This window comes from Amblyomma americanum, chromosome 1, assembly GCF_052857255.1.
Source record: "Amblyomma americanum isolate KBUSLIRL-KWMA chromosome 1, ASM5285725v1, whole genome shotgun sequence".
In the NCBI taxonomy this organism is placed as follows: domain Eukaryota; kingdom Metazoa; phylum Arthropoda; class Arachnida; order Ixodida; family Ixodidae; genus Amblyomma; species Amblyomma americanum.
In genome coordinates, this window is record NC_135497.1 from 454,210,411 (window position 1) to 454,237,800 (window position 27,390).

The 27,390-nt window shown below is 48.3% G+C and overlaps 1 protein-coding gene across 1 annotated transcript in view; it reads right to left on the reverse strand.

Annotated features, from left to right (window-relative positions):
* The window catches only part of Hgsnat (Heparan-alpha-glucosaminide N-acetyltransferase), a gene marked incomplete in the record, with an annotated part of 126,907 nt that overhangs the window by 77,746 nt on the left and 21,771 nt on the right, over window positions 1-27,390 (reverse strand). The window contains 3 exon segments of the mRNA XM_077650670.1: window positions 2,072-2,169; window positions 7,833-7,881; window positions 18,750-18,819. Of these exon segments, the coding sequence (XP_077506796.1) occupies window positions 2,072-2,169; window positions 7,833-7,881; window positions 18,750-18,819 (217 nt within the window).

The window sequence follows — 27,390 nt, forward strand, 5'->3', positions numbered from 1 at the left end:
CACGCGCACAAGGTGGCGCAGAATCTTCTTGATCTTGAACAAAAAATGGTGCAAAAAAACAGGACAGTGAAAAAGAGACCACACGTGCGCACACTGCAACCAAACGAATTTCCAAGTTGATAAAGCAAGCACATAAAGGATGCGACGTGACATCAGGAAAATCGCAAAAACAAACATCACATTTCTTCTTGATCAGCACGACCATCTCTTAGTATATGCAGCAGAGGACCAGGTCATTGGAATAATGAGAGGTATCCAGCGAACAGCTCTGCCACATTCAGTAGAAATATTGACCTCGACAGGAGGTCATCTTGATTGAGATTTTGAAGGAAATACTACCACCAAAACGACCACACCGCTTCTGTTGGATTACTGACTTCAATGCAGCATACTGCCAGATGAAGCACTCTGATGAAGCTGGCTCAAAGAATGCCTTGGCAGACGCAGCAGCAACCAAAGCAAAAGAAGGAAGCAGCAGCGATGGGTCTTGCCTGTCACTGCCTCCAACAGTGACACTGCACTTGTCGGCACATGAAAGATCCCACTGTGAACGCAGTCAAATATGATGCTGATGGGCGCACAAGCCAGACCGAGTGCTGCCGCCAGTTGCAAGCCGATGCTGCACGTGTACATCGAAAGTGGCAACGTGAGGCTTCATTGTTGGCCTTAGCCATACCTGAACATTCAGTGACCACTGCCGAGCAACATGGCACGCGCAGGAAGCTGTTGGATGCTGGGGCACATCCCCGCAAGATTGTGCAGCAGTGAGCGCATTCAAAGTGCCAGCAAGAGGCAGTGCTGACGAATGCCAGTGGAACGAGCGATGCATTGCCATCAGTAAAGAAATTATGGCGTGCAACGTGGGACAGCGTAAGCTGTGAATACCAGCATGACATCCGTGAGAATCCATTCGGCCACTCATGCTCTGTGTGCGACAGACTGTGGCTCCAGTGAGACTTTGTGCCCCTGCAGTGAGCACTTGTATTCGGATTTCCCAACGGCGGACCTGAACACATTTAAACTGAGCGCCACAAGAACAACCATGCGTGCAACAGCAAGGTGCTGCACCTGTCTGTGTTCAACGATTACACAAATGTGCTGATCCCAGTGCATCTGTCATTGCTCAACAGCGCCATCCTCTCAACAGCATCTGGTCTGCTTTTGCTCACGTTATGCAGCAGAGCGTAACCGATGAGCAATTTTTTGATGAGCAAATCTTACAAAACCATAATTTTTAGATAGCATTTACAGAGCGCAGATGACACTTTGGCAATAATATGCCCGCCTACTCTGATTTTAAGAAGATACGCAACAAAAAAGTGCCCTACACCATACATTGCGACAACTTTTTCTGGCAATGAAACAGAAGCTAAGTAGCTGAAACACATTCTCTCCTCCTACGCAATATATTGTCGATATTTATTATCTAACCCATATTTCTAACACGACTTCCAACTTTCAATGTTTAAAAAGTCAGTTCTCTTGATTACAGTAAATTTGCCTGGCACGTTTCGTTAAAAGAGGCTACACCAGCGACAGAATAAAGTTACCATGAAGAGAGTAATGCGCTAAGTGGCCAGAGACATCATCGAACAAACTATTTGATGGGTTAATAAAACAGTTACAGATGCTCCACACCTGCTGCCTTCTCTTCATTGTCAAGTGTAGCTGTTGAATCATTTTCCAGTTTTTTTTTTTTAAGTTTACTTAGTTGGTAGACACGTAGCAGTGTAGATTGACGTGTCAACAGCACACTGAACAAACCAAATGTTCAGTGACCTGCTAAAGCAATTTTATGTAAAGTTGCCTATTGTTGAAAACTGAAAAAGGAAAGCTGCAATTATTGTAATGCGTATAACACGAGTAACAGTGCTTCTTACGTCTATCAGGCCTTGGATGACACCTGACAAGATGCTGTATTAAAACAGATTCACAATTCTTTTGTACGATGTTTGAAATATATTTGCAATTATCAATTTTCTTTATTAATCTCTGTTTGAAGTTTTCTGAAAAATGACAATGCAGAAAACATGAAGAGATCCTTTCAGGCCATGCTTGCCCCGTGACTTACCCCCTGAAGGCATCCAGCGAACGCAACCGTTTCTTGGGGGGTGCTGCAGGTACTGCCTGGCCATCTTCAACTGCGACTGCAGTGCCAAGTATGCCTTGCTGCAAGCAGAGAGCATTGTAGTTTTAAATCAACAGACCTATATCACTGCCGCATTGCATTCTAGGAGTTGTAGTACTCCAGCCGGCGGCCTAAGGGCGGTTCACATGCAAGCGAATTGGCGAACAGAGCGAACAGCGGCGCGGCGCTGCGAAGCGGTTCGCGAGCTTTCGTTTCACATGCATCGACGCTCCGCGTTTCCCACCGCTGCGAAAACCAATGTTGCTGGCAAAAGATATGCACCTGCAACCGGTTTTGGTGGCCTGCAAACACAAAAAAAAGCGTAATATAAAAGCATTATTTTGTCATTTCTTTTCACAGTTTATTTAAATAAATATAATTATTGCGTTTTAAGCATTAAACAGCACTTTATACAACTTATTTCCCAAACAAAGTTCGTACGTACGGCGTACAAACTCGCGTGGCAACGCCGGGCCGTCATTGGTTGAGATGCGGTGCTGCCGCGTCCCCGCTGTGAAAATTTCCAACTTGCCCGAACCTCGCCGCTCCAGCCGCTTGGGGCTTCCTCCGCCGCTTGAGAGAGGGTGTATGCGCCGCGGTGGCGGAGTTCGCGAGCGGTTCGCTTGCATGTGAAAAAGGCTTTAGTGTGGCGCATGGTGTACGCACAATGAGCAGTCCTATGTGTTCAGGGAAATTCCCCAAGTCTGTGGGACAGGTGGCTTCACGTGATCAGCACCATGTGCTTAGGCAGTGGGCAGAGGGCTCCAGATTTTGTGATGTCTCAGAAAGAAGAAAGACCCCCAAATGAGCACCTAAATTACAGGCAGAGAGGTAGCTGATGAAGCATTATTTAGTGCATTTAGTTGTCTTGTTCCTGCAGACCAGTCTATGTTGGTATAGGGCAAAATTATGTTTCCATGCCTTGAATGTGCCTCTACACCCAACTGCACATTTCACATGCTGCTATGTTCTGCTGAAGGTGCTTCACTGCAGCCATGACGTGGTCGATTTCACCTTCACACTTCTTTGTCACGCCCCTGTCACTACAGTTTCTTGTTGCTGTAAGGCATGCATTTGTGTCACATCATGCCACAAAAGTGTATTGACTATTTCCTAGAATTAGAATGAGTGGGATGACAAGGCATGTTAATGTGGAATATTTCTTGACACATTTTTTTTCACACGATAACCATTGACCATAAGTCATACTGATCTTTCAGCAACCCATAATTTAGGCTGGAATATCACTTGCATCTTCCTCAACATTTTGCACAACTAACAAAAGAATGGCCAAGCAAGCTGCTTTGTGAGTGTACTTATGCTGACCGGTCAGTCAACATGTTCTATCACGATCAAACCAGCATTTGAGAAAGTACTAGACTGTAACCCTGCACAAACTGTGATGGCTGAAATACAATGACATAAAATTAAACAAAAAAAAGCACTGGAACGGTATTCTCAAAAACCAACTCGAATTACCACAGCCAGAAAAAAAAAAATAAACAATGAGCTGATACATCCATCCACTTTTGAAATGCTTAGCACATGATGAGACACAACACAAAATCATGCGTTAAATTTATGTCCGTGAAGAAAAAAAAAGTCCTCTGGAAAATCTACTCCTCCACATTTCCTCCTCTAAATGTTCATCATGAACTGGATTTGCCAGAGGACACTATCTAAACACACAGTGATTATTTATGCTGAACCAAAGTCAACCAAAATCCCTTTTTTAATTGTAATACACTTTGCGACTACTGTAAGTTCTTGCAGCACATGCTGAAGCACAATGAAAGACACATGTGCCAAAGCCACGTTTCATTCCTAGGTTAACAAGGTGCTAAATTAACTTCGACAGGACCTATAAGAAATATGTCAGCCGCTCAATAGAGAGAAATGCAAGAAAAGCACCAAGACAAATATGACGCTTGACTTCAATAAAACTTCTGAAGCAATCAAAATTACCACAAAAAATTGAAAACAAAATCATGCAGATCTCAAGGTGACTTGACAAATCTCTTTTAAATGAAAAGAAGAGTTTTGGAAAAGTGCTAAAAAAATGGAGCTTAAGCATACTCAAGAAATAAGGAATCACTGCAGTGCAAAATAAAAACTTACGAAGAATTCTTGCTGTGACTGTGCCAATCATAAATACGCCCATCTCAGATGAAGACATCGCAGCGTTCTGCCATGTACTTCGGCAAAACATTATACAGTTTGTACGCTGAGTTATCCTCGTGCTAGTCTTGATAAAGGCTCACAAAAGTGCCCTACAACCGCATATATACATGTCTGTTTATGTATACATGTCTGTTTATGTAAAAAGAGTACCTGAGTCCCAAGCTAAAAAATTACTTGGCATGCTTAAGGAGAATACAGAGTTAAAAGGTGAAAATTTAACTACTATTCTGATAAAAATAAAATTTTTCGGGCTGACATATACACAGTGTTTCAGCGAACACTTTAAAGAGTTCCTAAAAATAAGGATTTCAAAAAGAAAGAAAATCTTTCCAGGAACCAACTGCCAGCCATGGCAGACATCAGTTACTACAGAAAAACCATTATAAGTACCGTACACTGACGCATATAAGTTAACATATTTTTTTCCCCAAAAAATAGTTAATCTGAAATCTGAAGACGACTTATATGCAGAGCCAACCTATCTGCGAGGCTTATGGTAGTTTCGGCCGAGCCACAGGCAGCCCCCGCCTCGTGCCGGCTCCCGCTAGGATGCTTAAAGCTTCATGTCAACAAGTTTCTTCTTTTAAATTACCGTATTTACACAATTGTAAGTCGACCCTTTTCTTGAAATTTAAAATTCAGAAGTGGGGGGTCGACTTACAATCGAAACGAAACCTTGAACTGCCAATAAAAGCAAGAAAAACAATCTATCAGGGACGCTACTGCGATGTTAGAAGTTTTTGTTTGCTCTACGGCTCCAAGCGTAGCATTCAGGTATTCCGCGGGCTTTTTGGCCAGGATTTTAATTTTTTCTTTTTACTGCGCACACCGTTACCCACCGCGATGGTTCAGTGCTACTGAACAGGATACCCGGGTTAGAACCCGGCCGCGGCGGCAGCGTTTCGATGGAAGCGAAACGGAAAGGCGCCCGTGTGCTGTGCGATGTCAGTACAGCAGGTTAAAGATCCCCAGGTGGTCGAAATTATTCGGGAGCCCTTCACTACGGCACCTCGTTCTTCCTTTCTTCTTTCACTCCCTCCTTTATCTCTTCCCTTACAACTGGGTTTCCGCTGATATTTGAGACAAATACTGAGCCACTTCCTTTCCCCCAAAACCAATTTCATTTCATTTCACTCGCGGGAAGGGCCGCTGTCCCGCTGTTCCAATCGCGGAGTCTGCGCCAGCGCCCGGGAGTGTCGCTAGCTGATGGAAGAGCCGCTATTTCAGTTGGTTGCGCAATACGTAACAGCGGCGCTTCTGGGGAATGCCGATGTTTGCTGGAAGAGCCGACACCCCGACACCGATCACTCTTTGTTTGGTGGTGCTTGGAGTTGGTGCTTTTGACTCGACTGCTGGCCGTGTGCTTCGCCATGAGCTCTCCAGGTTCGAAAAGCATTCGGCGCTCATTCACTGCAGCGTTCAAGAGAGAGGCCATCATTTACGCCGAAGAAACCAACAACTGCGCGGCGGGCCGCAAGTTCGACGTTTCTGAACGGTTGGTGCAAGAGTGGCGGAAGCAGTGAGACAAAATTTTCGATTGCGACTCCAAGCGAAGAGGTTTCCGCGGGCCGAAGTCTGGACGCTTTCTGGAGCTGGAGGTCAAGCTTGCAGCGCATGTCACCGAAATACGTGATCGGTCCCTTCCAGTGACATGCGAAATGATCACGCAACAAGGCCGGGTCTTTGCTAAGGAAGCTGGAATACTCCGAACAGACTTCAAAGCCAGCAGGGCTTGGGCTTCGAAATTTATGAAGAGGGCTGGCTTCTCTCTTCGTCGGCGTACTAGTGTATGCCAGAAGCTGCCTGCTGCTTACGAGGAGGAAGTTCTCGCCTTCCATAGGCACTACCTCAAGCTCCGCGACTCGCGGCGATACCTGCTCGGCCAAATCGGCAATGAGGACCAGACTCCCGTCTACTTCGACATGACGAGCAACACAACAGTGAGCATGAGGGGAGCTCGCGAGGTTAAGCTTCTCACGGCAGGAAACGAGAAACTTCGGTTCACTGTTATGCTATCATGCTTGGCAGACGGCACAAAGCTCCGACCGTACATCGTCTTCAAAAGAAAAACTATGCCAAAGGAAATGTTCCCGAAAGGTGTGATTGTGCGAGTGAACGAAAAAGGCTTTATGACAGACGACTTAGTTATTGATTGGTACCGTCGAGTGTGGCTTTTGAGGCCAGGGGCATCCCTCAAAAATCGCAATCCGAACCTCCTCGTGCTGGACTCATTTCGGGGCCACCTTACCGCGAAAGTGAAGGCAGAGCTCCAAAAAGAAGATACAGATATGCTGGTGATTCCCGGCGGTCCGACGGGGCAGCTGCAGCCGCTAGACGTTGGCATTAACAAGCCATTCAAGGACTTGCTCCGGCGTGAGTAGAACGAGTGGCTGGCGGCAGAAGGGCGGGAACTTACGCCAACGGGGCGCGTGAAGAGAGCCTCCCTGGTGGCTGTGTGCGGGTGGGTGATTTCAGCTTGGGCGGCCGTTCCACGCGATGTCGTGGTGCGGTCATTTAGGAAGTGCGGGCTTTCCATGGAGGACGATGTGCTGTGGGATCGCAGCGGCAACAACGATGACGACGACAGCAGTATCACTGAAGATGACTCAAGTGAGGATGAATAGCCCATCTATGCAATAAATTTTCGTTTTTGAAGCGCTCCACCGGAGTTTTTTTTTCGGACATGCGATTTGGGGGGGGTCGACTTACAATCGTGTAAATACGGTATTAATTCGAGTGCAAATCGGTTCCGCTACAAAAATTCAAACTGTACGCCATTTACTCGGCTCGCTCCAACAAATGGTTGCTTTCCCTGGCGAGCAGTAGACCAGGTAGACAGCGCGACAGAAAACTTCCGGTAACCTCCAGAGCACGCGTCGTGACAGAATTTGAAACTACAGAACCGTTGGCAATTTGGTTAGTTTGGTGGTTTGGTTTGCCACTAGTCAGCCGGCTGCATGCAAGTATGGAAGCAGGACAGTTATGGGCTTTGATTTCCATTTGTCTCCGCCTGCTGTCCTTGCGATTGCATCGTTACACGTTTTTAGTACGCTAGCACTATAACCCTAATCTCAGATTTCGCTAGTGCACCTATCTCACATTTGGCCTAACCACGCTAAATCAGCCATCATTTTTTTGCTTTGGGCTGCGTATGCCGCGAAGCCATCACACAGAGTGTGGGAGGGGAATGGGGGGGGGGGGGGGTACAGGTCAACTTGCATTTAAAATCAACTTTTTTTTAGTCAATGAGGGATGCGAGTTGGGGGTTGACTTGCATTGGGAGTCTACTATATGCGGTAATATACAGTAGATAGCTACTTAACTAAAATTTAATACTTAATTAGCTACTTAACTAATTACTAAAATATGACTGTGGTGAATACTGGGTGAAGGCAGACAGCTTCTATACTAATATATAAAAAGTATCCAAGCAACAATACAATTTCTACACTCTTGCACAACATCATTCCTCTCTCTCATCGCTCTAAAATGCTTGTTTCAGCTATTTTCTGAAGCTTCATACCTGAGAATCCGAGGGAGAGCGGCTAGGTTGACTGAAAGCTGTGCCCAGCCTGAAAACAATGAAAGCTGTCAGACAGGTCTAAGATTAAGTTTCACGACTGTATTGCAGTGACAAATGCAAAACATCTGTTCGCAGCAAACTGCATACCACATCAGTAGTACTAAGACAAAATATTGAGTAGGAAAGAGTAAGTACTATCAGCAGCAAAAGTTTTCGGGGGGCATATTCTTGGAAAAAAAAAATAATTGCAGGGCTTATCTCACGTCCTAGTCGATTGGCATTGTTACCAGAGGATGGAGCCTGCACGTCCGTCCCATCATACTTTCAGAGGTTTCAGGTGATTGGACTATGTGCATATATCGCCGTAAATTTTTTCCTGTACACTCGCATCCTGTAAATTTCTGTTGCTGATAGTACCATTTGAACATAACTATCAAGCAAGTATTGAGAAACTTGAAGGTAATTAACTTCTGTCAGTTAAAAAGCTTGTGCATGGAAATCAAACAATTACTGATAACAAAGCTACACAACTACCTAAACCAATGTACAAATAAAACAATACTGAACAGCTTGCAGGAATCAAAACACATGATTAAAATTCCACTTTCAGTCCCCTGTGAAGCTTGATGCAGCTGTAACAAAATTTAGTTAGTAGCAAATGGTGCTTTAACAACATCATAGAATGTATTGCTTCTCAGCTTGTGTGACTGTGTAATGAGTTTCATTACAGCATCACAGGAATGCCTGCCAGCCTAAGGGTCCTTTACCACTACTAATCCATGTAAAACGCTATCATGCTGCTGTCCCACATTGAAGACGGGCAGCATGTCACTATACACATATGAAGGTACAGTGCAGTCTAATTACGATAACATAGCTACCAGTACGTTCTTTGTAATAATCAGCCAATTTAGAATCTTCAACTTATGCATTGTAAGTATGAAAAAAAAATGTATAAGCAACAGACCACAGTGTTTGCAAACTGGGTTTCGTGAGGCTCTTGGCTTCCTCAGAGTGTTTTCTGGGTTCCTCCAAACAGACATATTTATGCATGCCTCAACTACCAAGCTTCCTTTAAAGGGGCTCTGAGAGGGGCTCTAATACAGTTGCGGTATGCCTGGGATGTTAAAGCATGCCGTTTCATGAACAATGTCCAGCAAGAATTATTTTTAATGCGCCCTGTAGAAGCTGAGTTACCTTTAGTCAAATTTTGAATTTTTCAGCATCTTCACATCTTTCCCTCTCCTCTCGTCACTTTTTGCACGCTGGAAGGCCGGCGCTCCACCGAGCGGAGCTTCCCAACCTGCTGGAGTTATGCAGCTTATTGGCAACGGCCATGGTAGCTGCCCGACGTCCCAAAGAATCTAACCAATAGCCATCTCCCAACTTGTATACGCAGGTGTGAGTGACGGAGGAGGGTGTGAGCATGAAAATGTTGCCGGGAAGGGCTCGTCAACTTTTGAGCGTGATTGTCGGTCCTCTGCTACGTGTAGAAGTGTATTATTTGGCTCAGGTTTTCATGACAACACAATGTAGTGAATGAGCGAGTTGATGTGCTTTCCTCGGAAGGTGTTTCAGAGCCCCTTTCACCCCTTTATTTTAAAACTAATCATACTGTAGTTGCTTGAAACACACTGAAGTGCTTTTTTGAAGATTCAAGGATTCGATTGTATGCAGCTTGTAGGTAGAGCACTGCAAGTCTTTCTGCACTAGCATTTAGAATGATGACATAATCACAGGTTAAAACTATAATGATGTCCAGGTGACACAGAGCTCATAGCTCTGTGTTGTGAGGAGAAGCTCAGGGATGGCGTCACACTGAGGAAGATTTCAGACATCCAGTGTCTTTGCCTACGCTCTAGGGGCTTGACCTTTCATGCCATTTGATTTCTTTTTTTGAGATTGCGTTCCCACCTTGGAAATTTACTGTCTCCTCAATATGACACAATCATAAGCACCTACCCGGCGCTGCATAATGCAGAGAAGCCTTAATGCTCCTGCGGCTTTAAATGGCAATTACTTCCCCATTTCGAATGCTAGAACAAAAAGACTGTGTGCTTCCCCAGCAAGTTTCCCATAATTTGACTCCTTTAAGCGTGTCGAATTATAAAACCTCTTCAGCTGCCCCTTAAACTAAAAGAGTCAGAACAGCCAAAAACTGTCTTCAAAACAAAACAAAATAGTGATTAAAGAGCCTTCATGAAAGTGGCCAATAAAAGAAATAGCCTATAATTTCCCTTTAACCTTCTATATCACCCGCACGAGGCAGTCAACAAATAAAAATACCAAGTTGTTACAATAACCAATAATGTTCGTTTAAATAAGCATATATATAGTAACATATGCACATCTCCTCTTGAAAACTTTGCTTCGTTAGGCACAAATTAAAAGCTACCGCTATTAGTGCAAAACCCTTAGCCTACAAGTCGATTATCAGACCTAAACTCAAGTACACATGCACTGTCAGGGGCCCTTGCACAAAAGCATAGTATTGAGGCAATGAAAATGATTGAGTGATAATCTGTTTGATTTATCTGCAACAAATATTGTTCTACTGACTCTCCAACCAATATGACGGCACAATACAAGACACTGCAAACGCAAAGAAAAATGAAAAGACTGAAGTTTCCTTTCTTACTCAAAAAAAAAAATTTTTTCATGAGCCCTCATCCATTTTAATATTTTAAGACCATCACATGACTAACCAGACATCATCATGCCAAACCACTAACACTGTACAGTGCTAGAATCAATGTCTTTAAATACTAATTTTTTCTGCGTACAATAACTGATGTGGGGATTTGTGCTGCCTCGACGGCAGCTTGTGCTGTTCCTTTTCGACTCCTCCGACACCCCGTCCGCTAACGAAGGCCTGGTACGGCACCTGACGCCCGCTGGGCCCTCCGGTCGCGCGGGGATCCCGGCTGTGTTACGTGGTGTTGTGCTACCTTCTCCTCTGATTGGGCCGCGGGGGCGTGAAGTAGGCGCAAAGCTGTGCTTGCTCCGGGGCCGGTCGCGGGGGCTCGGGGGGAGTTGGAGACAGGCGTGTGACGAGGGCGGAACACGGGCTGGACACAAGCGGCAAGGTACGTGAGCGACCGTTATTCGCTGTCCCCGAGGCCTTTGCCGACGGTCATTAGCGTGCCTTGTCGCACAGGCCCCTAACATCACACGCCGAGAGCCTCGTGCACCGTCCTTGCAGAATCTGCGAGCGCCCAGCGAAGCCCGCCGAGTAACCGCCGCCGCTGACCTGAGGCAGCCGCGGCTCGCTCCAGACTTTTCCCGCCGCACCAATCTGCGCGCACCAACCTATGTCCGCGCGCGCATCTGCTGCAGTCCGCTGTCGGGTGGCGGTGGACGCCAGATGTGCAGTAGTTGAAGGAGTACCATACAGTGCTTGTGTTTTGTGTTGTAGTTGCCTGCACAATAAATGCATGTACTGTGAACGTGCTAGTTCTCTCGGATTGAGAGGGCACGAGCGCGGCAAGAGCAGACCGGACCCCTTTCGGCTCGGTGCTCGAACCACGCAGTGGGTCTGTCTCTTCGCATGCCCCCCAGGACATGTAAGGAAGCCCACTCTTGGGCTATGTACTGGCCCCGTGCGCGGAGGCATTTAAGGAAGAGCCCACACTGAATGGAATGAACTCGCCCCTGAAGTACTAAAAAACATCAATGCCATTGACACGATTACTTACTGATGGTTGCTACGTTATCGTTTGTTGTTGCTGGCTGTGTGTTCGTACTTATATGTGCACCGCAGGAGTGGGTTAGTGGTTATGGTGCTTGGCTGGTGACCCGAAAGATGCGGGTTTGATCCCGACCGCTGTGGTTGAAGTTCGATGAAAGCGCAATTTTAGAGGCCCATGTACTGTGCGATATCAGTGCACGTTAATGAAACCCAGGTGGTCGAAATTTCCGGAGCCCTCTACGGCGTCCGTCACTGCCTGAGTCGCTTTGGGACATTAAACCCCGTAAACCAGTACTTATGTGTTTGTTTTCTGATATATTATTTGCTCTGTTCCTTTCAAGTATTTCTGCCCCTCCTGCTAGGACCCATTTTAGGGTCCGCAATATACTGTAAACAGAAAGTAAACAAACAAAACAGGCTGCTTATCTACATAGCCAAATTCATATTACTGATTTAATTTGGGCAGTTCTTGAGGGGCCCCGTGTCTGCATGCTGCTTTTTGGAAATCGATCAAGCGAGAAGAGATGGAAGCCATGACGCACGGGACTCCTCCGCACATTCTGAAAGCCATTGAGGCTCCCTGGGGCTAAAAAAATTGAGAACCCCTGCAATACACCATTCCTTGCATACTAGATATAATGATTGAATCTGGGCTCTCTGAGTGGTGCTTTCAAAGCATACTAGGCATAAAATTTGAGCTCAGGTATTCTCCCAGCAGAACAACACTAAGGGCAAATGAAATTGTTGCGGATGGCAGTTCGCGGCCTCCATAAGCAGCACACACTCCATGTTCATTCCAGTGTGTACCAACTGTGGAGGCCACAGTGACATTTGCAAATTGGCTTAAAACGTCATAGGGTGGCATCAGCTGCTTCACCATCTAATCACAATGAGGGGCTGACGCCATGTGCTGTGTTGTAAACTGCATCAAAGACATGCCAGCGCACGCTAAGAATCTCCTCTGAAGCATGTCAGCATGACATCTGTGCTGCACAGCTGGTGTTTCCCCGAGGCTGTCAAGATAAACCAGCGACAGCTGTGCTGGAAAACAAAGAGTAGGGATTGGAAAGTTCAAAGACAAATACTCTGGGCATCTGGGCCAGCAAAACACTAGTTTGCGTCGAGAATGCTGTGCTGGCAGTAGCTGCTCTAGCATTCCTGCTCAACTTCGTGCAGTGTCTGGAGCTGGACCTTTATCTACACACCAGTTGATGGGCAGCGCTTGCCCCAACTTGCTATGGTAGCGCCAGGGAAAGTGCACACTGCATGCTGTTGAGCAAAGACAGAGCTGGCAATAAGTGGTGTGCGCTGACGGCAGATGGTCATGGGCGATAAAGGCCGCACATGCAAATCTCACCTGCAGCACTGCAATAAGCATATGCTCAAGGCAGTCATGTGACTGGCTGCCAAGTGACTGGCATGTGGCCACTCATCCCAGGCCTGGAGAAGGGCTATTCAATTGAGTTTATTTTCTTGAGGAGGCATATGGCGATAGTGTGGAGGCAACAGCATCTGCCTCATGTGCAGATGCTGTTACCTCCACATGCAGATGCCGTGTGCAGATGCTAACCACATATAATGAGGTATAAGGTGAAGATAAAAGAGCATACTCTATAGAAAGGAGGTAGGCATAAGCAAAAATCAGATGTATGCATAAGTGACAATGAGGGTAATGCCATTAACCACATGGTTAAGATAAAGATGAGAAATTCTACAGTACTGTAATCTATACAGTAGCCGAAATAATCAGGACGCTAATGACAGAGGCAGTGGTGTGGTGGAATTGGACACCCCAGCAATAACAAATGAGAAAGCAAAGAAAAGCCAGGCTCGCCCCATCACTGGCTGCACACCATGCTGCACTCATGGCAACTCTGGCAAATGACAACACAGCAGTGGCAGCAGCAGCAGCGGGCACGGACCATGAACATGCAAACAATAGATCGCGAGAAGATCAACAAGATCACGCAACCGGCGAGCCTTTGGGCGAAAATGCAGAGGACATGGACCAGATCACATTTACTGCCATGTCTTACAAGGAAAAACGTGCTGCTGAAGTTCCTGCTGTCGTCTTCAGGCCTACACAAGGAGGAGACTCATGGAAAGCCAACCCCAACGTCATGGCAATGGCAGTTGTGATGTCTGCCCAAGAAAATGTGCTTAGGCATCGTCTAAAGAGGGATGGAAGCTTGATGGTTTCGGTATCGATGCTGCCCGCTGAGAACAGTCTGCTTGCAGTGACAGAACTGGCTGGAGTGGCTGAAGAGGCCCACATCCCATACTCGTACACGGTAAGCAATGGTAGAATTGAGGTCGTACCTCTCAATTACTCAAACGAAAACCTGCATGAGTACTTTCGTAAGCAGGGCGCTGTCTCAGCAAAGAGACTCACCGTTTGCATTCGTAAAGACGGTGGAGACATCAAAGAGATACAAAGCCGCACTGTAATATTGGAATTCGCCAAAAATTCCCCGCTGTGTAAATGGGTTATACTGGGCTTTTGCAGTTGCCCTGTAACTGAATACCGTGGACCAGCAACGCAATGTTTCAAATGCCAGAGACATGGACACATCTCAAGACATTGCACCGGCCCCTTTGCTGCAAAGTGTGTGCTGGCCCTTTATTCACACAAGGAATGTACATCGAGAGCGCAACCATAATGCGCAAACTGCAATGGCCCACACCCCGCATCATACGGAGGGTGTCCCAAAAAGAAAGCCACTATGTTTGCACGCACAGTGCAACAAGTACAAAGAAAACTGTCCAAACGTCATGAACAGCCTCCTTATCCTGAATTTGTTTTTGCAACTTTGCAAGACCAAGATCAACAAATTCAACAAGACAAGACAGGTGGAAACTCCTAAGCAGCTGCTGCTAAGAAAAAGCGCGGCAAGCCCTCGGTCTCTTCGCTTATTTTGAAGTTAACCCCATCTTCCACACAAAATGCGTTAAATGCCAACTCTCGCCCTCCGCCTAAGACACCGTAACGTGAGAGGATGACCTATCAAAAGCAGTAGATTGGCACAGAACAAGATGTTTTTGGATTACTGATACCCTAGCTGTTTGCAGCCATTAAGGCTCTTGTCCGTGCAAGCCCTTCGTCAAGAAGTCTCCCTGAGGTAGAAGCTGTTTTGTCAATGGAGCCGTTGGTGTCAGCATCTTACGGCCCACAGGGGCGCATCTCAACACAGCAGTAATCTGGCTTCTGCAACAACAACCTCACCTCATCTAGCCATTCAAAACATCTTCCGCAAATGCACCATATTTCAGTGGAACGCCTACAGTCGAAGCTTTCAGACTATCCACAGCTGGTGCGAGCGTATCACTTTCCTTTTATTGTGATATCAGAATCGCGTGTTGGAGGCTAGTTTGGATAAAACGGCTACCACCTCCTTCATTCGCAGCAACAGGATGACGTCAGCAGGTTGCTGGTAGGCTTCCGCAAGGACATTCTGGCTTCCTTGGCTGATGTCCCGCCTCACAGCGACGAGTATGTGTGCACCCTGACAATAATTGATACGCAAGTTTACCCTCTCAGTTGTGTATATTTGGAGCCAGGCAAGCCATTAGACGTATTGAGGCTGGAACATTTAATATCGACATCACCTTCACCACATATTATTTATGGAGACTTTAATGCTCACAATGAAATCTGGGGTAGCTCCCACACATTTTGTACGAGGTGCAAAACTTGCTGACCTTTTCGCAAAGTATTCAATTGAGCCCCCAAACGATGGCAGCATAACCTACATCCGAGGAATGGAGAGAGCAGGGGAATTACAGCTGCAACCTAGAACGCGAAATTAGTCTCCACATTAGCTCATTGCCTGGACTTGGGCACACGTATCTCAGCTAAAAGCGACCGAGTATTGTTAAGTGTTGAGGAATAGGAAAGGCTGTGTGCGGTGCGCAGGTGTGCCGAAAGGAAATTTTTGAGCACGAAAACCCTTGGGGATCTTAGGGCCTGCTGACAGGCACAAAGGCACATTCGCCGCTACCTAGACAAACTTAGTCGATAAAGGTGACAAGACTTCTGTTCAACATTGGATGCACGAAAACTGGCTGCCAGAATTTGGCGGACTGTTAGAGGTATGCGCACGCCTTCACACCAGATTCACCCCTTCGCCGCACTATCTCTGCATCAACGGAAATCTCTAAAAAGAAGTTTTGGAAGAATATTGCAGGCTTCTATCAGTGATTTCACAGCCTTCATCTCCAAACATAAATAGTCAATCGTACCTCCCACAGGTGGCTGTACCTGCGATGGATTAACCGTTCATAATAATAGAAGTAAACACGGCTATCGCTAAGTCAAACAAGAGAACGCCTCCGGGAAATGATAAGGTGGGCTAGAAAGCTCTTGGAAAGCTACCTCATAGCTGCTGGCTTCGCCTGCTAGAATATTACAACTCTTCCTGGCTACTGGTGAGATACCTGCGGAGTGGAAGCTGGCTAAAATTATTCCCATTTTGAAACTCGCAAAGCAGCCAACTAACTACTCATCTTTCCGGCCTGTTGCCCTACTGAGTTGTGTAGGTAAACTTATGAAGCGTATGATCCACAAGTGTATAACACGGTTTCTCGAAAGCCACAAAGAGTACCCCCAAGAAATGAATGGGTTTCGTCAGCAGAGATCTGCAATTGACAATGTCATTACCTTCGTCACATCACTTGAAGCAAACCTACATGCCGGGCGCATCCCGATCGCAGTTTTTCTCCACGTCAAGGCTGCTTTTGATTGTTTGCCACCATGCCATTCTCACAACCTTGGGCAGTCCTGGACTTGGAGGCAAGCTGTACAAGTGGATCGAAAACTATTTAAAAGAGCGACAAATTTTATGAGTACCCCAGACAGCCCAACATTGTTTCCCGCAGCAGAGAAGGGCATACCACAGGGTGCTGCTGTTCTCAGCCCCCTGTTGTTCAATATCATGCTAATACAAATAACATAAAACCTACTACAAGGAGTACACATCACGCTTTATGCAGATGATATCTGCATCTAGAGTGAATCCAGTCAGCCACGTAAACTACTGGCTCCAAAATTTCCTCTTTGAACAATGTCACGTCTTGAAATGAAGCAGTTCATACCAGGCGTCACTGCCAAGAACAGCATGCCGCAGGCTGTAGAGCTATAAGCTGCTGTGATCTGCTTAGCCCTCATCAGGCCAAATGCTTTCATGGCGCCTACAGCGTAGGACATCCTCCTTCACAGCAGAGTTATACAGACCAAAAAAAGCGGTCTCCCATCTTGAGAAATAGCGCAAAGGATGAGATGCAAGAAAGAAGACAGGACGAGCGCTGACTTCAGTTGGTCAGCGCTCGTCCTGCTGTCTTTCTTGTGCCCCATCCTTTGCGCTGTTTCTCAAGATGAACTCGAACCAATTAGCCCAACTGTCTACCCTTGCATTGGTCGCCTATATCTTGCACCATAACCCAGGGCGCTGGGTAACCTTCACGGACTCGCAAGCAGCACTACAAACCTTGTCTAACCTACTGAAGAGAACAAATCACCAGCCAATTTCTCCTGACATTGTATACCTGCACCACTTGGCTGTTGCTGAAGGCCACTGTATAATTTTTCAATGGATTCCAGCTCACTGCGGCATCCTGGCCAACGAGAGAGCAGACGAAGCAGCCTGCAAAGGTCTACAGCGTCGTAAATATAAGCGCATCATCACAAAATCAGATGCGCCCCAACTCGCCAAACGATATACCTAGGATGAACAGAACCGCCTCTGGAACTTGCCAAGTCATCATTACCCCTTTCTCCATTCCATTTCACAACCCACAGCTCAAATTAAGACTACCACTCGGGCTTCCGCGTCATCTAGAAACAACTTATCATCGTCTCCGTCTTAATGTTGCATTTACGAACAGTCTACGATACCGTTTCAAGCAAGCAGACAGTCTGTATTGTGACAAATGCGGCTCAATTGAGACTGTACTTCATATTCTCCTCGAATGTCCAGCACACGCCAACGAACGTGTGCACTGAACAATGCATGCAGTCCGTCACCCAAGTGCCACTCACAGTGGACTCTATATCAGATGCTTTAGGCTGCTACAGACAGCACCAATGTGTAATAATATTCTTATTTGACTTTTTAGACGTTACTAGGTGTTTCAGACAAACTCTAAATTGCCCGAACACTTGATCACCCCACTGTACATGCACACAACTTGACCTCGGTCTCGTCCAAAGAACCCATCATGCAGTGAACTATTGTGTTAATACCGTTTTCAATGACCGCACTCTTTTCTAACACCCTTCTTCCATCTTTACTCCCCAGTTCCCTCCCATATGCAGAGTAGCATGTCAGCGAATATTCACGCCGGCTAAAATCTGTTTCTCGTTAAAGAGCTTTCTCTCTATTTACAAACAATGCAAAAGGGGAAAGCAGCCGGTGAGGACCCAATTTTAGTTCCATGTGTAGTACAGTGAGAAGAGAGTGGGCTAGAAAAATTCCCACCCTGTTTATGCACTGCCTCTCGACCTTGAGCGTACTGGAAACTAGGCCAGTGCAACCTGCCTTTTATTGCCCCTTCCTTCCTTTCTGTTCTCCCTCTCCTAAAGAGAAAAGGAATGCCGTAGTGGAGGTGGTGGCCCACGGCCACGTGTCAGTGTCACCACTCAGTTCCAGCTGGCTGTTGCATATCACTGATGTGTGTACTGCAATGCACATTTTGCTATAGACCAGCAAGTTTGTGAACTAGAATGCAAGAATAGCTCCATTAAACAGGTGATTTCACTGGAGTGGTCTTTGCTATAGTGGCATTCAAAGTAACCGTGAAAGACAGGGATCTGGCCACGCCTTATGACATCCTCAGTTTACAGGCCATTACACAGTAAAGGTATTTTCTGTAGAGATTTTGGACTACATGTGGGGCCTAATGTCCCAAAGCTGCACGTGAGATATGAGGGACGCTGAAGTGGAAGGGTCCGAATTAATTTCAACCACAGAGGGTTCTTTGTTTACATTTTTCCCCCATTGAAATGGAACTGCTGTTGCATCAGATCTCACAACACAAGGCCCAGCAGCAGAATGCCATAGCCACCATAGAAGCATGCATCAGGCTAGAAAGTTAATAACCTCTTCTTAGGGAATGCGTTTCATGTTCATTGCTCCGCCTTCCTTCAAGCTTGTGCCGCCAATGCTTGGTTCTTACCACAGGCTAACAGTGATATGTGATAAATGCACAGAGAAATGAGATGACAGACTGCCCACCTTTTGGCACAGGACACCACCTTCCAGAGTAAGGCCAGAAACAGGAGCACCGCTGCTGCGGCAATTAGGGCTGCCAAAAAAAGAGCAAATGAAGAAAAGTGATAGGGTAGGAATCACACTATAACTAAGCAAGTGCACTGCTCTGTCATGAAATGAATCCACTCATTTCGCGAACCAGTAACAATTCACTATGGAACTTCAATGCACATTTTTTTAAGCTTTCACAGAGTCAATGAAAGAACACCGATGACCTCCTGAGGCCCCCAAATTAAATCAATCACTGGTCTTTTGTGAGTCTTAATGATGAATCATCTACAGGTTGCATTACTTTGTTAAAGACAGATGTAAAAGTACCAGCATCACAAACCCCAGCTGCTTCTTCCCCAGCAATCTCAGTATAATTGGGAGGGGAACGCCAGCGTCCGGCGGAGCGAGCGGACGCATCTCACCTGGGCTCCGTGTTTTTTCTTTGAACTGCCGGTTTTTTTGAGTCGCACCTTAATGAAAGTGCATCGACCGGATGCATGAAGTTATGTGGACCACCGAGAACCCAAATTCCGAGGCAGGGCACCGCTTTTTACGAATTTAGAGGACTTTTGTGTGCCGAGAGGAGCTTCCACCGCTGGGCCTAACGGCGGTAGGCCTAGCCAGAGCCTCGGCGAAGCCGCCAGCAGAACATCGAACCATAGGTGATTATGCAAGTGAGTATTGACCTAAGATGACTACCGCTATGCGTGTAGAGGTGGACGGCATCGAAATTTCACCGGACCAGTGCACAAGATCGCAAGGCTGGAAAACTGCCTGTGAGAGAGTCAGGCACAAAGGCATGGGCAAGCTAGCCCTAAATCACGTACTTCAAACGAGCCAAGATGGCGCCAAGGCCACGACAGCTGATGTCAACAGCCGGAGCAACAACCTCGGTGGTGGCGCCACTGGCAGCGATACACGTCACTCAAGGGCGAAACGTGTAAACAAGGGCAAATTGTTGAAGGGCGCGCGCATGCCAGACTTGCCACGCGGCGGCATACAAATCGTGTTACGCCCACGAGGCGGGCTCCACCTGAGTGACGTGACCCGTGCTGAACTAAGTCGTACAATTGCGGTGGCGGCACAAATCCCCGCCAGTGAAGCAAGTGAGGACATCGTGTGCCCCAACCTCCAGCAGAATATCGTCGTGGTGAGCTCCTCCAAGAGAGAGCACGCCGACCGATACGCTGCAGTAGGAAGGATCGACATACGCGGCACAGCGCATGAAGTAAGTCCCTACGAAGCGGCCCCCAACGGCACGGTGAAGGGCGTCATAAGGGGCATCCCGCTCGAGGATACGGCCCAGGAGATTCAAGCCAATGTTGTGCACAAGCATAACCCAACAGCCCTACAGGCAAACCGAATTGGTAAGGCCCGATCAGTCGTCATTGCTTTCGAAGGGCACAAAGTACCCAATTACGTGAGATACGGCAACCTGCTCACGGAGTGCATGTTGCACAGAAAACAAATCGACGTATGCTATGCGTGCGGAAGAGTGGGCCACAGAATGGACGTGTGCTCGGATCCTTCGAACACGATCTGCCGAGGGTGCGGAATCTCCAAACCCGCCGAAGACCACGAATGTGTCCCGAAGTGTGGCCTGTGCGGAGGCAAACACCTGACTGCGGACAAGGCCTGCAAAGCCCGCTTCAAGACACCCTACGTCGTCTGCCGGCGGCGCTGGGAACGGCGCCGAGCAGAGGAAGAAGACGCCGGGAGAAGGAACCGAGACAAGAGAGGTCCTGCAGGCGGACCCCGCTGTAGCAACTCCAAACAACGGGGCCGGTCACACACGCCAGGCCGTAGCAACAACAACAGAGGCGGAGGAAACGGTTGCCAGAGTCGCTCCTGATCGAAGACACCATCCGGGGGCGGCAACGGTGGCAGCAACCGGCGCTCGCGCTTCCGGGCCAGCCGGGACCTGGGGACAGTTCGAGGTCCCGGAGCGAGTCAACTGGACGCCGAGGGATTGCCGAGAAAAAGGTGGGCTGGACCAACAGGGCTCCCGTCGCTCCGACCAGCGACACTGAATTCCCACCTCTCACCCCCTCCCAACCTCTTAACTCACAAGCGAATCCGCAAAAGGACAGTAGTGAAGTGATAGAGCTTAAGAGGATCATAGAGCGCCAAAACGCTCAGATCCAGGAGCAGACCGCCCAAATACAGGCGCTTATGAATAAGATCGAAACGCTGGCGAGTAACGGCAGCTCGGCAAATGAAAAACCCCAAAACAACAGCACGGCAGCAAACAACGCCGCAGGCTTACGCAGGGTGCCATGGAGGGACCCCCCCCTCACCCCGCATAGGGCGGATGGAGGGAGAGGCTGGGGCCACGCAATGCGCATCAAGTAATCAAGAGGCGATGGACGCCGAAGAGAGCCCCGCGAGCGGAGAGGCAGCGGCGACCGCACAGACCGCGACCACGGCAACGGCACAGATCCCACGAGAAGGAAAGCTGATGGCCATTTTGGCCGCAATTTCCCAAATTAATGAAAGGCTAGGCAAAATGGACGCCCGCCTCAAAGCTGTCGAGAGTCAGCCTCACACGCCATCAGTGAGGCACAAGTGCCTAGGGCCAAAATTACCCTCAACATCGGTGAGGAACCACTTCGTGTCCCTGAAAAAGGAGCGGGCCGAAAAAATCAGACACGATCGCGAAAAGGCGCAGTCGACTGAAGACGTTCGGGAAAGGATGATGTCGAAGCCAAGAAAGAAGCACAAGAAGAACACCGGGGGGGACACCACCATAATTTACCAATGAAACCACCGCGAGATTCGCAACAAAGAAGTGGAACTAATGTTACACATTGATGGGCAAGAAAACAAGCCCAATGTAATTTCTCTACAGGAAGCAACTGGGAAACCAAGACTCCCGGGGTACGTCACCTACATGGACCCCACGGAGAACGGAACGGCGGTGCTCGTCCGCAGCAACGTGGCGGCAACTCAACATGTCACAGCGCAGGGCGGATGTGAGCACATGCTGGTCGAAATTCATGCAAGAGAAATTGGCAGCTCGGGCAATTTATTTGTAATGAGCGCGTACTGCTGGCCGTCCCAACGACAGTACGAATTTGACCGCATCGTGAGCCAGGCGAAAGGATTGGCGGGGAGCAGGCTGCTCCTGATTCATCTCACACAACGTGGGGTTATCAATTCCAGTCCAAGAGAGGAAAAGCACTGGCCAAAGCAATGGAGGATCACGAGATGGCCCTCCTGAACGAGCCGGACGTAACCACCAGAAGAGGCAACAGTGTCGCGAGGGACACCACGCCAGACTTGTCGTGGTTATCGGGCACGCTAGACATCTCCTGGAGAAGCGAAGAAGTGGACCTAGGGTCTGACCACAGCGTGATCAGCATCACGATCTGAGGCTCCCGATATCGGGCTGTGCTGGGGACGGCGCAGATCACGGATTGGGACAAGAGAAAGTTTACCTAAGAACAAGAAGAGGCGTCCGAGGATGAATCGGGACAAGCTGAAACACAACAGACCTACGCCGAATGGGCGAGGGACCAGAAGAAGGCCCTCAAAAAATTAACCCAAGAAATCGCAATGACGTCGCAGACGCCGTACGTGGACGCCAGACTGACCCACATGTGGGCGGTCCGGCACTCGTTAACGCGGCGGTGGAAACGTCAGAGACACAACAGAAAGCTGGCCAAGCGTAAAGTAGTCTTGGACAAAGAGATCGCCGAGTATGCGGCTGTCACAAAATTCGGCGCATCGTTAAAAAACCCAGCGCTGCGCCTAAGCAATCACGCCCGCGCGCGGTAAAAAAAAAAAAAAAGCGGGGAAGGAGCCCCGGAAGTTGTGTAACTTTCCACTCAGCTCGCTGGCGCGGCGTCGATTTTTCTCGAATGTCTCGGAAGTTTTTGCTCGTTGTCGATGGAAAGGGGGTAACTTTGACCGTGCCAAAGTGATACCCTCCCCCCTTCGCTCCGGCGCCGATGACTCAGCGTGCCGCGAATGACCTAGATTGCTCTAGAAGGTGGTTTCCGCGCTCGACCAATGGGGTCGCGCACCCGGCGCAAGAAGGAGAAGGAGTTTGTGCAGTTGAAGCTGCGTGTATGTGCATGCCTGCCCTGGCGCGAAGAACAGACGTGGACTGCGGCTATAAATGAGGGGCTCCAACCGCTGTCTGTTAGCCCGAGCCGCCGTTTAAGCTTCCGAGAAACGCGCCCGCTCGACTCCCGGGAGAACACCACTCGACCAGCCAAGGACCAGCGAGGCAACGTGCGCCAGCCTGCGGATCGGCCCCGTCGTGCTCCCCAGGTCGTTGGACTGTCGCAGTGCCCGGTGAACAAATTGTGTTTTGTTTATTTGTCTCTCTCTGTTAGTGCACTTTCGGTGGGAAGATTTTGTTGAATTGTGACTTTGCATGAGTTGCATTGTATTTGTGAATCACTTTGTATCTGCTCGTATGAGTGATTGTGAAATCCCCTGTATTGTCTCTTAGCTGTATAAACTGTTTTGTTTTGTGAACCTTTGGCTCCGACCCATTCTCTGGCTTGTGACCGACGAAAGCTGGGCACCAAACGACCAACCCCCTTGTCACTTGGTAGCTGGTCTCTGGCTGAGCTTGCCACGCTGAGTCGAGGGCATCTCCCTTGTGATCGAGACCGCTACCCCCACACGCTCTAAGGGTGCCTGGGAGCACAAGCAAAAGTGCGCGAAGTGGTGACAGCGGCCAAACTATGTAGGGAAAATTGGCTGAAGACCTGCGACGGCCTGCAGGACAAGCTCTCGACGGGGAAGACGTGGTATCTCTTGAGGCATCTGATCGACCCGCTGAGTAGCAAAACTGCGACCAATCGCAACCTCACCAAAGTATTGAACACGTACAAGGGAGACAGCCGCAGGCTCCTGGAAGACCTGAAGGCGAAGTACCTGAAGACAAAGAAAGGCCAGTACCCGGTGCCTGAGAGGTACGAAGGTCCCAACAATGAAGAGCTGGACCGGCCGTTTACCATGACGGAACTGTGGACAGCGCTAGATGACAGTAACAAGAGAAGTGCACCCAGCAGGGACGCCATAACTTACAAACTTCTTGGTAACATGAGCGGTACTGCGGCCCGCGGCCTCTTAGAGCCCATCAACGAAGCCTGGGAGAGCTCACGGTTGCCGAAGGAATGGAAGGACACCGAGGTCCACTTCATTCCAAAGCCCGGCAAGGCCCTCACAATAGACAACATGCGGCCCATCTCCCTCACGTCCTGCGTGGGGAAGGTGATGGAGCGCATGGTCCTTCGCCGGCTGCAGAAGCACATCGAAAAAACAGATCAGATGCCGGAGACGATGTACGGCTTCAGGCAACATCTCAGCACCCAAGACGTATTGATCCAACTCCATGAACTGGTCATCAAGCCCGCAACGAGGCACGCGCCACACGGAATACTCGCCCTTGACCTGAAGGGAGCGTTTGACGCGTCCCACGCGAGCGTGTTGCAGAGTCTGAACAAGACCAGGTGTGGCCGAAAGACATTTGGCTACATAAAAGATTTTCTGTCAAACTGAACGGCGACCCTCAGGATAGGGGAGAGAAGAGAAGTCGGACCCTGTCGAGCTCGGCGATAGGGGCACACCTCAGGGATCGGTCTTGTCGACCCTGCTCTTCAATCTGGCCCTCCTGCCCCTGCCCGATCTACTCAAGCAAATCGAAGGCGTGGACCACGCGTTCTACGCCGACAATATTACGGTGTGGACGACCCCAGCCTGGTCCGATGCCTGGACGGAGGAAGCCTTGCAGCGGGCGGCAACGACCGTGCACGAGTACGCAAAGTTGTGCGGACTGAGCTGCTCTCCCCAGAAATCAAAGCTGCTCATGATCCAACCGGGAAAATCCAAGAAGGAGCTGCCGCCGAACGTGATCATCACCATCGACGGAACGGTCATCAAGTCAACACAGCAGATTAGAATTCTTGGCCTACTACTTCAGAGCGACGAGAAGGCACCCGCCGCCGTCACAAAGATCAAGTCTACAACCGAACAGATACTTAGTATGCTTCGGAGGGTATCTAACAGAAACCGGGGCTTAAAGAGGACGATGCCATGCGCCTGGTACGCGTGTTCGTCGTGTCGCGGGTTACCTACTCCGCCCCCTATCTCCAGCTGACGAAGGCGAATAGGGACACCCTAAACACGATGCTTCGTAAGGCAACGAAGCAAGCACTGGGCATGCCCATATACTCGTCCAAGCAAAGACTGCTAGAAATGGGCGCCCACAACACGGTGGAGGAGCTCATCGAAGCCCACCTCTCTAATCAGAGAATCTGGCTCTGTCACACGGAACACAAACGAGCCGTCCTACGCAAGATAGGATGGCAGATCGAGCCAGTATCCATCAAGGCGGCCCTTCCGGAGGACTGGAAGACGACCATTCAGACCAAACCCCTTCCCCGGAACATGACGCCGGGCAAGGACGATGAGAGGCGCACTGCGCGGGTCAAATCCATAGCCCGGAAGCTGGAAGAGAACCCTAGGGTTCTCTACGTGGACGCCTCGCCCCGAAAACAGTGACCGTGCAGCGGTGGTGGTTACGTCAAAAGACAGGCTGATCGTTAGCGCGTCCCTGAAGACAACAGACCACGCAGTTGCCGAAGAAGCGGCCGTGGCCCTTGCACCTGTACAGCCGAGCGTGGACACCGTGGCCACCGACTCAAAGACAGCCTACGGAAACTTCCGCAGGGGGGTAATTTCCTCCGCGGCCTGAGCCATTCTATCCAAGTGCAAGCCTCCGGGAAGAGCCAAGGAGCTCGTGTGGGTCCTGGCTCACTTGCAGGTAGCAGGCAACATCATCGCCGACTACCATGCTCGAGAAATGTCAATCCGGGCCGAGCACGAGCCGGAAGAGCTACCGCACCCGGTCAACAGCTTTCGGGACATTAGCCAGATGTACCGCGAGGAAAGGTGCAGACCGCCAGAACCGCACCCCAAACTCACCAGGCAATAACAGACGATCGTGCGTCGAGCGCAGGTGGGATCGCTTGCGCATCCCGTACTGATGAACTGCATGTACCCCACGGAACACGATATGCTCTGTCCTTTTTGCAAACGAGAAAAGGGCAGCCTGCCGCACGTCTTGGCAGAGTGCACAAAACTCAAGACCCCCCCCTCCTCCCCTTCCCGCCAACACCCCCAATCCCCAACCACTTGAGCAATGGGAGACCTTGTTATACCAATTCAGCTCGCACTGACGGACAGGGGCCAGGAGCTGCTGGAAACATATGGGTCTCGTAAATAGAGAACCACCCCATCTGGTGCCTGCGTGCACCACCGATTTATTTCGGGCTTAATAAATGTTGATTCATCATCATCAGTATAATTGCTTCTGCCAGCAAACATGGCCGACACAAAAATACACACTGTTGTCACGTCTTGGTTTGCACAAAAAAATGCAAAGAATGCCAACTTGAGGTTCTAGTGGCTTAGTGTAGCCCAAGATATCTTGCTATTGTCCCTCTGATTCCTATTCTATCTTTATTAGTGATTTGCGTGATACTATTAACATGACTATTACATGTTATCCAAATTTTTCCTTAACACTACTAGGGTATACCCTTCCATAATTTGAAGATCTACTCCATGCCACAGAGTGCCACTCCACGCACCATGCTAGGAATTTCTTGATAATTCTTTGTTTACCTCAATTAAATCAATAATGGCCCATACAAGACTACTGCTGGTTCTTCTAACCGTCTAGACTTGGTTCTTAATAGCAATGCAGACCTTATTAGCTCCATGTCACTTTTACATGGTCTTGGCAACCACTGCTTTGTACAATTTCAGTTTAACATTAATGTACCCACTAGCGCAAAAAATGAGAAGTAATTTAAAATTATAAAGCTGTTAATTTTCGAATGGACCTTCCCTTTTCATCAACCATTACCTTTCGAACTTTGATGTATATTCTGCCCAGGATAAGTGGGACATGTTCACTAATAAAATAACTAAAATAACACTAATGCTCACATACATACCTAGAAGAACTGCATCTGCTAACCCCCAGTTACCATGGTACACAGCATTTCTAAAGCAGTTCTTGAATATTAAAAAAAAAAACAATGCTTACTTCAAACAATAAACTAAATGACCACAAGGATTGTTTAGTTTTTAAAACGTAAAAAAATATTTGATTTATCTTAATTAATGGTTAATTTTGCATTACAGTGCACTTAACCGTAGAGGAGGCTATGACTTAAGACATCTACACTGCTAAGAAAGGACTTGAACGCTTTTCAGCAGCCACATCGACACAAACTTGCTTGCACTTCTCGCTTTGCTGTTTTTTCTTTGTTTGCTCTTCATGGCAATTACACACTTCGTTCTAACGTCTTGCGATTTGTCGCTCATGATTACGGCAGCACGCTAACCAGGCACAACCTAATTTCTTTGAAATACGCACAAGGACATAAGCAACAAAGCACGCCTCTCAGACACAACGAGGAGCCGAACGGAAAAGTGTGCCTACCGTGGTCAGACCGGGAACGATGAAAAAAAAAAAAAGAAGAAACTTTTGTTTCAAAATATCCGTTTCTCAGCTTCAGAACGCTCGTTTATTATCGTGATAGCTACTTTTTCTAACATAAACGAAAGCACTAGTCTTATCCTCTTA